Raw genomic sequence first — 12,603 nt, 5'->3', positions numbered from 1 at the left:
ATGAAGCGTGAAATACTTTCTTTTATGGATAAGACATCCTTTTAAAATCTTTGAAATTCTAACAGTGTTGTGAAAAAGTTTAAACTTATGCACAAAAGAATTTGTTATCAAGTCTTAATTGGTACCACGGAGAAATATGCAAAATAATTATTGATCTATATGACTAAAATTTTAAGTACTTGTTAAACTATTGCCTAAGATGGTGTAAAGTCCTTGATACGCTAATCTTATATAGAGATTATTCTGACACGACTTGTCGAAACTAGTGTAATACATAAGTGATTTTGTCTATAATACTGTGTTTTTTTGCCTCGGAGATATTATACCTATCAATGCAAGCTCAATTTCGATAAACCGTTCTACATAAAATGAAATATTTCAGGACGTGTGTGTGGTATAGTTTACGATAATTTAAAAACCTGTAACAAAATCAGGGTCATATTATACGACATAGCATTACTCGGAATGGTATGACCTAGTGGTCAATATTTCGTGTATATCATTAGGCTTTGATTTGGTCATGACTAAATTACATACCTAGACCTATTTTATAATGTTTACCTTCTAATTTTCAAACAACTTTTACAAATAAGTAAATTAAATCACCACTGACTGCAACAAATAATGTAACAAAAGTCACAATAGAGGAATGCTTTGAAAGGTTTCCGAAAGACTCATTTTAAACATGTTTAAAAATAGTTTATAAATAAACATTAGTATGTAAATTTGCATCTAAATGTTTTCACAGACTTTGTCAATAACTCTATGTTTAAATCACATACAAATGTGCTCTAATTTAAATAATTATCTGCTTTGTGTTTACTTAACATAAGCCTAAAGTATGAAAGTAATAGATGTTGTAAACTTGCAAGTGCTCTCAAATCCACATACAGGAATATGATGTTTAAATCTCGAATTTATAATACAAGTCTTTATAATAATATTTGGTTAAATTCACTGTTATAAAATAATATAAATAAATAGTTACGGTATTCAACCTTTTTCATAACTATACTAAATATTACATTCATTTCAATATAATTGGTATAAACATACTTGTATTTAAAAAAAAATTTTGGTGGTCTCTTGTCTGTCTGTTTTTCTTCTGTCTTGTGGTTTCAAAAATGAAAAATGGTAACCCGTATGACCAAACACATATAGAAAACAATTCATGTCATTTCCACTTTCTCTGTCATATACACACACAAAAATGAGTATATCCAAATTATTATGAAAGCATTAAAGGAGTTTAATCGTCTGAAATAGTAGGTTTAACGAAAGCAGTAAACAAAGACTCATCTTCTTATCGAATCTTTATTCGACCATTGATTAACATGCTTTCAAAACTATAAGTATTCAAATGTACAAAAAGTAATACTATTTATTTACAACATGTAGAACATCAGTGGATAGAGATAGATGTCGGACCTCCAACCCTTATAACAGGGATTTTAACTAAAGGCAGAGCAGACAGTAAGAAACAACACTGGGTGACTAGATTTAAAATAACTTACAGCAACGACTCCCAAGTCTGGTACCAGTATAAAGATGCTCACCATGCGGAACCAAGGGTAAGTCTGTCTGTGTGTCTAACTCATGTACTCAGGCCTTCTGCATACTAATATACAACAACGAAACACGAGTAGCAAGACATAAAGGTTGAATTTTGAAATAATAGAATTTGTTATTCATCACGTTTAGATGAGATAAAAAAACAATGTACTAATACATGAACATATTTCAGATATATATATTTATTTGAGATATGTTAAGTTTTTCTGGAATGTTTGTAAATCAAAATTTTTTTCAATCTTTGTGTTTGTTTTGTCGTAAACTCTCGCGGTAGCACACAGTTGAAACAAATAGAAGTAGCGTCACAGTGGATCTGCATCTAGCAGTAGCAGTACACACAGTTATGTAGGCTGCGATTGATGATGTTCATAGAAAGAGATCATTTCAGTGACAGTAACTTTTCACCACAGTAATTATCACTGTGTATCATCACCACCGAATATAGGTACCCTTGGCCTGGTTCTCTTTTCATTGTCTAAGAAAAACTACATTACTGTACATATACCAACATATAGGTACCCAGGTAACTATACGCTGGTATTTGTACAGTAATGTTGCTTTTCTTAGAAAGTGAATAGAGAACCAGGCCAAGGGTACCTATATCCGGTGGTGATGATACACAGGTGATTATAATACAGTAATAAGTATCTATTGTATCTATGTAGATAATTGTTTTTAATATTGACTACTATGAAAACAAAATGTTTATGCTTTACTTGTGTTTAAACTTTACAATTTATCATTATTAAAACAATAAATATTTGTTGTGTGCTTTAAAAGATTACTCCACTAAACCTATGTATTTGCTGAGGTTTATTTCCCGGGAATGTATCCCTTATTTAATTCAATTAACCCTTTGTATTATCCAACTTTAACTAAGAGGAATGGGAAAAGGTTAACCCTTATCTATAGTTTTGAAAAGTAGTTTTAGAGAAACCACTTTGCCGTTTGGAAGGGGTTTGCAAAAAGGATAGTTGTATATTTTAAAAGCACTATACGTCTAACCAACCCTTATATTCGAGTGATTATCATAGAAACAACTCTAGATAGAACACCAATGCGATGTGGATTAGGAATAGAAAATTACCAAGAATTTCACCTCAAAGTCCTAATTGATATCATATTAAATGTGTCACAGCTTTGAAAAAATAACATGCCGAGTAACACAATACATGCTTACACCATTTGTCATATAACCAACTTAAAAACTAATAAGCCTTTAATCGCTTATTAATTGTATACATACAAAACTACATGCGCTTTAATGGTTATAACTTACAATAAATAATTGAGCTTATTGAAGGAATTTCACAGAATTACTCAACGACAATATGTATATACTCTCACAGATAAATACAGCGTGCTTATGCTTCGTTTCACCAGTGGCAGCAGTGTTCGTCATTTCCGCTTCCGGTAGAAGAAGATTCAGGAGGGATTAAAAATTCATCAGCAGGCCTCATTTCTAAAGCTGTATTGCGTAATAACAAAATAACTGAACTTAACAATTGTATGAATTCTGTCAATGTTGTATATACTTAATACTGGGATTTTATCAATGGAGGATGGAAGAAAGTCGCATTCGTACTCACAAAATTTCACTTCTTTTCAAGAAAAAACTTTAGTTGTAGACAGAAGTTGACGTAGTTATCACAGCACTTCACCTAGTTCTAAGTCTGATGTATAACAAATTTTCGTCCGAATCCAGCGATAAAGTCTCAGTTTCTTTTTTCTCTCTTCTTATTGACTTTATGGTTTTTGGAGTTGATTTTTCTGACAAATCTTCGTTTTTTAGCCTCTGAATACATGGTTATGGACCCGATATAACTCGTCCTCTGCGCAATTAATTCCTGACATTTACACGGATGACGGCCTGGTAAGAACTAACTACGGTGGCGTTGAACCTTTTCTTTTACTGTAAAGTAGAAATTTTCCAGTATTTTCTGTTTATGAATTCAGAGCGAAAATCCGATTGCCATTTGCTGCTTACAAATTTGAGTCCTCAAATGAATGTCTAGTTTCACAGTATATTATTCTTAACTTATACCATGAAAATTATTTTGGTTTTTCAATTCAACAATCTACACTTGAGTCGCGCAACTAAATACAAATACACGCTTAAATGAAATTTAAGTTTAAAGATATTCTTTAATTTTTAACAGAATGTAGTGATTATTTGTTTCAAATTTTTCACAGTATGACATTGTCGAGGAATCAAATTCGTAAATTATTATTGCACGTATATATTATAACTATATTTTATTTGATGATGTATATTCTAAATAATTTATCATCTTTAGCAACAAAGATAACGCTTTTTGAACTTCTCTTATTGAAATGTATAAATTGACATAAATTTCTTTTTTAACTGAAGTAAAGTTGTCTGTTCCTAATATATAATTTTTAAGAAAATGCTACGTCATTGACGAGTAAATTGAGCATGCGACTATATATATCCTTTGCACCAGCACCGACACCCTACTAACATGTCTCACCACTAACATTACAAGGGGAGCTAACAAATATTACGATAACACAGCATGTGATCATGAATTATTTAACGCTTAATACAAGTCATGTTTTTACAACTGCATGAGTGTGTTGCATGGTTATTTTTTAACTGAAAAACTAACTACAGGACGGAATGCTGCACAACACACGGGCTGTTTTATAGAATGGTTGTTATATAATGTCCATATTTGGGCATTGTTCTGTTCACTTGGAATTGCATGGCAAACACAAGAAATAGCCTACACACCAGTCACGTGCACATTATTACATGAAATCACAACACAATTTGCACTTGTTATGGTGGCATCATTTTTGCATTTGTTTCAGAGATTGATTTTTGAAATTTATATTTATTTCAGCTTTTCGGAGGAAATAATGATAAAAATACAGATCGTACACATTACATTAATTCACCTTTCGTAGCAAGATATGTACGTTTCCATCCTTTAGAATGGCATGGAAAAATATCAATGAGAGTTGGACTTCTAGGCTGCCCACATACAGGTAACTTATCTTTTCTCCCTTTGGGCATTGCATGGCAGGATCAATTGCTCCGGTAGTAAAACTTTTTGAAAATTCAAAGAGCAATCTTATGCTTCTTATAATTAATAAATGGTCTTTCTTAAAGGTTAGGGGTCTGCTTTGATTCGTATTTCACAGTAAGATTAAAATGTATTGCAGTAGAAAACGGCCAACTAACAAGTAATATAAATATTAAGAAAGTCCTTAAAACTTGCAAACCAGCTATACCTGTAAAGTTATTATTTATAAAAACAACTAAAATAAGTCACCATAGATATTGGACACCAAAAGAAACGGCACCAAATAGCGAAAGAAAAAGTAGAGAGACAAACAATATAGACCATATGAGCTAGAGTGCATGACTTAATAATAAACTTTATACACCTTTTTTTTAATACAATAAAAAAGAGGTATTCTTAAAAAAAATATTGTATCTCCCTTTTTTTTTTGTATAAATGCCGTGTGTCGTAAAATATGTTCGTTAGAAATTCTTATCTTGGATTTTTAACGTTTAAAATAAACGCATGCTTCCTTCTTCTATACCATCTTTTGATTTTGTAAGCATAGAGAGAATAACAAAAAAATCACCATAGATACCAGGATTAAAAATATTGTATCCCCCTTTTTTCGTTAAATGCCGTATGTCGTAAAATATGTTCGTTATAAATTCTTATCCTAGATTTTAAACGTTTAATAAAAAAGCATACTTCCTTCTTCTATGCCATCTTTTGATTTTCCAAGCATAGAGAGAATAACAACAAATTCATCATAGATACCAGGATTAAAATTGTGTGCCAGACGCGCGTTTCGTCTTCAAAAGACTCATCAGTGACGCTTGAAGCAAATAAGATTACTTGTTTTTGAATTTTAACAATACTTCTGTTCTAGTTTTTAATCTGCTTTACCATTTTAGATGTTGAAAAGTTTATATATATTACATTGAAGAAATTAATGCAAATTTACAGGATATATATTTCATAAGTGCAGACAATGTAAATATAATGCATTTTGTTTTCGGAATTCAGGACATGAAATTTCTTAGCAAGTAGTACCCTAGTTCCGATACATTAAATAATTCTTCATATAAATCTGGTCACGCATGTAGGCATATTTATTGTCACTACTGGTTTAACAAGACATTTAAAATTTTGAACATCTTTCACTTTACTTTTGTATGTTTTACGCCCTTGTAAACATTAATTTTAACATCTTAAAAAGATTCTCCTTTTATCTTTGCCTCAAACATCTACCAGCTGTTTACAATTAAATTAATTAATGAGAAACGATGAATCAGTGAGACATTTTGGTACCATTTGGAAGACCTACAAGAATAAAACAAACAACTTTCAAGTTATTATTTTCCTTGTAATTATGTTAAGTAGGAGAAATGCAAAAAAATGAAAACAACACTTTATAAATTTCATGCAATTATGGCTAACTACTTCATGTTTATTTGACTAAAATGTTCCTTAAAAGAAAACGAACTTTCAGTGCATACAAGTTATTATTGTCTCACTCTCTCTGCACAACATTCAGTTTAGTTGAAAAGAAGTAAATACGCAATACTGATATAGAGGGTGATGCAAATGTGTTTTCATGTCAAAATTAACATACCTTTCCCATGGGCTTCCTCAGAAGGATGATGGCATACGTCTATCAATCAATTATTATCCATTTCATAGACAAGGGAATATTGATTTCATATACATGTGTATCTTGCTTCATACCAAACCAACATCTTGAGCTGTGATCTATGTCATTACACCCAAACTTTGAAAATAAAATTCCCTTTGCAGATCGAACAATGATTAGATTTTAAATTTACAATCTACCCCTGTTCTGAATGATATGAAATACTCATTCATTTAACCCTTTCTTAAATGCATACAAGACTGTAATTATTTTTTTATAACATTATATTCAACATGAAACTGATGTCATTACTGAAAAACTGTGCACGTTTTTACTAGGTTCTTGTGGTGATCAGTTCATGCGTGTAAACGAAGACACCCCTTGTGGTAAGTAAAAATATGTTTATATAGTTTTCATATCATTAATTTTCCATTCTTAAGTGTTTTAATCATAACAATGTAACGATGATAATTTTGTAGTTCAGTGAAACACCCTTCTGGCAACAGACACAACTACAAAGTCTATTACATTTGGTAAATGGTTTTGTTTGTGCAAGAATCATTCTGCTATAAAGCTACACGCACCAGGATACGCCATTAGGGGAGGGGAACGATAATTCATTCAACTCCCTACAGATATTTATACATAAAATTATAATTTGTCTTCCGTATTTAAATTAAAATATGGATATTTGTAAAGAAACCGATGTCTCATATTTCAAATTTACTTGTACCAAATATATAGACGATTGATTTTATTTATACTTTATAAAAGTTACCCAATAACGATTATGATAAATAAATGCTCAATGTCCTGTGCAAGGAATCAAACTCCTTTGAGAAAATTAATTAGTACAGGCAAATCGTATCTTGATTTGTTTATATTTAACAGACAAAGGAGAAAATTGAAGCGCATAAGTATAAGCATTTTTTAAATTTTGAAAGCAAAATTCTTTAATGTTTTTTTTTCCAGTTGAAAATCTTGCATTTAAAAAAGAGGCTTGGATAAACAGCAAGCGTCACTACAAGAGACACATCCGTAACAGAATCACACAAGGACATGCATCAAGGGCAGTGGACGGTTTCATCGACCAGGATGTTCACCGATGTACAATCTTAGATAATATTTATGGAGATAATCCAGTCTGGACGGTTGATTTAGGACATAATGTTGACGTTTCAGGTGTTGTCATTTATACCTGGCAAGGATTTGATGAGAAAAGTATGTAGACAAATATGAACTTGTAATTAAAGAACATTACATTGGTTGATATAGTCGAGCATCTGGTTTTGTCAGGTTGAATGGACTTCCCCTTTTTTAATTTACCTTGGAGTTCGTTGTGTTTGTTAATACTTTTATACATATACATACAATATAGCTTTGTACAGCATTGTGTGTTGAAGATAGCAGAATTTATTTTGATCCGTGAGGTCAAAAACAAGAACAGAATTTTTTTTGGAAATAGATAACTCCAGTTTTTATAAGAAAGATACCAAACCAAAATCTCAGAAAACCTTTAAATTGAAGCATCGATACCAAAAGAGTTCTTATCAATAATACGAAGTATACAATCATAAACCTTTAAGGAACATAGACTATTTTGATTTTGTACAACCTAATTACACCGCTTTCACATGACTGGATACTGGCAAAGGAAAGGACATCAAAACAATCAATAGTAACATAAATCCTGCAGTCACTGTTTAGTCTTGTGTAGACGCAATACACAACTGGCGTAACAGTTGAACATATGTTAACTACTGTCGCATTACTTTACCAACGGATAAGACTCGTATCTTTGATGACAGTATACCTACCTTACACAAAAAATCAAGCTACAATGATTTTGCTTGGGAGAACCAAGATTTTATAAGTTATAATTACAATGGAATCTACATAACCCAAAGGGGGCGAAAATATCAGCCTTCTATGGTCACCTGAGAGAGTTGCAAGTTTAGTGTTTAGTAAATACGATTACAAAGAGAATCACATGAACTCCAAAAGGAGCGAGACCGGGTGCTTCGACAAGGGAAATCGTCTCCTGTTACACAGGCATCATCTGCCATGCGAATTCACACTCAGTCAAAATATCTCAGTCGGGAGTTGGACAAAATCGGTAAATTACAGATCAAACGTTTACGCTGGTATATAAAGATCTAAGACTGCGAAAACATGTCGCTAATGAGTTGAGACACCGACATATTGTATCGGTCAACCAATTCGTGATGATGACCGTAAACTTATGTAGTGTCGATTTGAATCATACTTCTCAAAAAAAGTACAACAAAAATACCGAATTCGAAGGCAAATTCAAAACTTGGAAGTCCATAAAAACCGACAAAATCAAACGCTATCAATCAACGGAACAAGTGAAAAACAGCTTCCGAAGAAAATGCTTTGTTAAACCTGGATATTAAAATAGGATATAAGTATTTCCTATATACAAGAATTTACAAATGAAAGTTGTCAGTTTGAATACCTTCACTATCAAATCTTAGATGAGACAACCACTAATAAAAGGAAAGTGATGATGTTTAAAGCATGATACCGTTTTGTCAATTTGATTGTATTATCAATTCGATTTGTTTAGGGTGATCCTGCATAGGACAATTCAAATAAAGTTCTTTCCTTAAAATTTACGACCGTTTCTGATCATTATGTCCTTATATAATTCACTTGTTTTTAATCTTATTCTGTTGTGTATTCTCTTTTCAGAAGATACAGCAACATCAGAACATTTGAATAATTTAGATAGACTAGTAATATATGTCGACGATAAGTCGAAAGGAGACGATGATTCGAGTGTGACTGGAAATATGTGCGGTTACATAACAAAAATAAATGGTGCTTTATCTTCAGACAAAATTCACATGCAATGTGTACGACCGCAAAAGGGACGATTTGTATTGATAGAGGCATGGGGTGCTTCTAATAGTTATAGTAGACTTTTTAGTGCGGTCTTGTGCGAGGTAATGGTATATGCATGATAAATACTCATAAATCCAAATGTATGACGTAACAATCATATGTTTTTTTCATGACAGAGAATGTGATATTTTTTATCGATATGACGATATTTTGTTACTTTTTATACGATAGTGGCAATTATTATATCCATTTTATTGGATTATGAATACAAAATGTGAGGGAGTTAAAAAAACATAAAGCACCATGTGACATATGATGTCAGACAGATTTCGATTTTCGTGTTGTCACGTGACATACAAGGTTGACAGGACCAATCTTACATATAAAACGCTTAGTACTTCGTAAATACCTCATATGAGATAATTATATTGTATCAAATATACAACATTTAAGTTATCCCTCATTGTGCCAACAAGATAGAAGAATGGTTAGTTTCGTAGAAAGCTTCAAGTACATAATAACTTGTACGAGTTGTACGCCAAATACAACTAGGAACCTCGTCGAGGGTTAAAAATACATTACAAATGTAATAGACACATTTTATAGTGTATAAGAGATGAATTGTGTTCATTAAACATTTCTTAAGTATATACATTATAGAATTATAGTTCATATGGTGAGAGTCAGTTTGATGAAACTTGTTAGTATGGAATAATCATGATGACAAGCAAATATTATTATATAATAAATTTCATTATTATAAATATGAAAATAATATCATCCAGGTAAAGATATATATTTTGTATTATATCTTTGAGAACCTTAGTGCTGGGCACTTAATGCATTAGTTTCGGATAATCACATGTCGTGTTACATATATCATGTGATATCCTCATGGAAAGAAACTTATTTATGTTATGTTACATCATTTTGTATATTGAAAACATCCCATTTCTTCAGTAATTAATAATTTAACAAAAAGAATTTAAAATTTTGCGCACCCCTCAAGCATTATTACAAAAGCTTTATTTAATATACTCGCAATGTTTACTGCATTGAAAAACATCTTGATCAATATTATGAAATATAAGCAAATTGGATGAAGTGAGAAAATTATTTTAACATTCATCAAGATAATTCACAATTAACTTTGTAGTATAAAATAAGCAAGTGAATAAATTAAAAAATATATGATAAAATTGTTTTCCTTGTAGTAATATGGGACACGAATCTCATTTGAAATCTTTTCAACGCATCCAATCTTAACTTTAAATGTTTAAGTAAAGTAAACAAACACGTTTCAATTGAGTAGACATTTAGTTTTATTTTAAGACAATAACATTTAAAGGTTTCTTCAAATTACATGGACGGAATATTTTGTATAACAGGGTATATTCATCCACACTGCCTAAGTTGTAAAACTGTTTACGAGAATTTAAGGGTAATAGTTTTCAGATAAATAAGAATGCACTTAGTGATGTTCAGGTTCATACATTCATTTGATTCAAGTGTTACATCTTTTTGACGCTCCACTTATATAAAGGTGATATTTTCAAACTATGTTCAACCTTGAACAAGGTTTTATTGAGGGTTTCTTTTTAGTGTTAAAATTTATCTGTGGTGTGACATAAACAAATGCAAATTGCATGAATCTTTGTATAGATGTAATTTAGACAACCTTAAGTGGTTTCAAATTTTATGTACTTTTTGACGATTCAACTTTTTTAAAGAACCAATATAAGCGTTTTGAAGTAAAGAATAAAATGACTTGCTTGTAATTTATACAAGGTATTTTTTGTTTTTGTTTAAACGTATTTAGGTCAACAGTCTTTCTATTTTTTCGGTCTTTTTCTGTCATTTAAAGTCTGTATAAATTTTAGGTTCTGTATTTCAGTATTTGTAGTTGTAAATTTAGTCTTTGGAAACGTAGATCTATGATTGTGTGATAAAAATTGTTGACCGGATAAATAAAGTTTGTTTATGATCTGATCTTTGTATACATAATGGTTATTAACTAAATGTTTGTTTTCCACTTCCAGATTATCTTGCTTTACTTGCAAACTGTGTGCTAGTACTTATATACGTATACTTTAAAACATTTCTTACACACAATTCTCTTGTCATTTAGTTCTATAGTCCTAAGTATAGGTATAAGTAAGAAACACATTACCTTCTTGGGGTCTTATAAGAACATGATTCATCAATAAAACATAATGCATTATGTTAAGTTCATAAATATATTTCATATGTTGCTTCATGCAAATAGAATCTCAGAGGTGCCTATAGGAACAAGATATGGTGTATATATTTCGATTAATATCGTATTGTTATGATATTACTATATTTATTGAGTGTGTGTGCATCAACTTGTTCTTGTAACTTGGTGTACATTTCACTTATCATTTGATGTCTGATATATATCATCAAAGAACTGTATAATTGTACGTTTAAGTAGCTCCAAACCGAGGATATTTGATCTCGGTACTACACATATATAGTGTTGTTGAAGTATAGGTGATCAAGAAGAATAAAGAGTTTGAAAGATCCAGACTAAACATGCCGTAAACCGTGTTGTGTAATCAACACATGTTACAACCGAAACAATGAAACCGTGTGCAGTTCACACCATCTATGTGCCTAAATGTGGTTATAATGTGCCAGTAAAATGTATCATATGGATTCTTATTCTTTAAATAAGAAGTTATGGTTGAAATTCATTGCATCTTGTCGAATAATCCTTACAATTGTATAAGCACTTACTTGAAAATAAATTATTATATATTTTAACATATTGTTGGATAATTAAATTCAGTTTGTTGGCTATTCGTGAATTTGTGATACGTGTTTTATATTGTTTTAGGTTGACTAATAAGTATTTCAACGTGAAATCCATTTTCATAATATTCGCATTTTCCATGTTTCTGCAAGTACATACCAGACTTCTTATCAAAATTTATTTGATTCATACTAAATACAGTTTCTTTGTCATGAAAAATTATGATAGTTTTAGTTTTTAACATATTTCTGCATATGTTAGTTGATTTATCCCCAAAAAATAGTTTTTTTTCCCAAGGAACTTTCAAATTTTTTTAATCCATAAAATATTGCAGAATTCTGTTTGTTACTATAGAAACAGACCATATTATTTGTTTTTTTTTCTGGTTACTAGATACTGTATAAGTTATGTTAAAATCGTTTTTGTTGTTATGTATTTCAAATAAAATTACAAAAAACAGATTTACTAGTTTACTACATGTTAAATGTGCACGTCCAAATTCAGGAACATCGTCCTCGTATTTCTTTTTATATATAATGTTTTGGTGTTTTTTTAGGGGTTTTGGTTGGCTTTTTGTGCCTAAGAATTTGATATGAATGGCAAAATTTGTGTTAAATCTATTCTTAAGTTGCCAAAGAGAGGCGAAAGATACCAAAGGGACATTCAAACGCATAAGTCGAAAATAAACTGACAACGCCATGGCTAAAAAAGAAAAAGACAAACAG

The 12,603-nt window shown here is 30.9% G+C and overlaps 1 protein-coding gene across 3 annotated transcripts in view; it reads left to right on the top strand.

The window, feature by feature from the left end:
* The window catches only part of LOC127705225 (lactadherin-like), a 31,110-nt gene extending 18,771 nt beyond the window's left edge, over positions 1–12,339 (top strand). For 2 of the 3 annotated variants that reach the window (XM_052209543.1, XM_052209544.1), the window contains 6 exons: positions 1,399–1,571; positions 3,365–3,445; positions 4,440–4,584; positions 6,573–6,620; positions 7,207–7,455; positions 8,950–12,339. In XM_052209543.1, the coding sequence (XP_052065503.1) occupies positions 1,399–1,571; positions 3,365–3,445; positions 4,440–4,584; positions 6,573–6,620; positions 7,207–7,455; positions 8,950–9,221 (968 nt within the window). In that variant the 3' untranslated portion in view covers positions 9,222–12,339. The remainder of the gene's footprint in view (positions 1–1,398; positions 1,572–3,364; positions 3,446–4,439; positions 4,585–6,572; positions 6,621–7,206; positions 7,456–8,949) is intronic. The other variant, XM_052209545.1, reaches the window with a different exon arrangement.
* The last annotated feature ends 264 nt before the right edge of the window (positions 12,340–12,603 follow it).

This window comes from Mytilus californianus, unplaced genomic scaffold, assembly GCF_021869535.1.
Source record: "Mytilus californianus isolate M0D057914Y unplaced genomic scaffold, xbMytCali1.0.p SCAF_6, whole genome shotgun sequence".
Lineage (NCBI taxonomy): Eukaryota > Metazoa > Mollusca > Bivalvia > Mytilida > Mytilidae > Mytilus > Mytilus californianus.
Note: the sequence above shows the minus strand (reverse complement) of the source record. Positions and strands in the feature narration are given on the sequence as shown.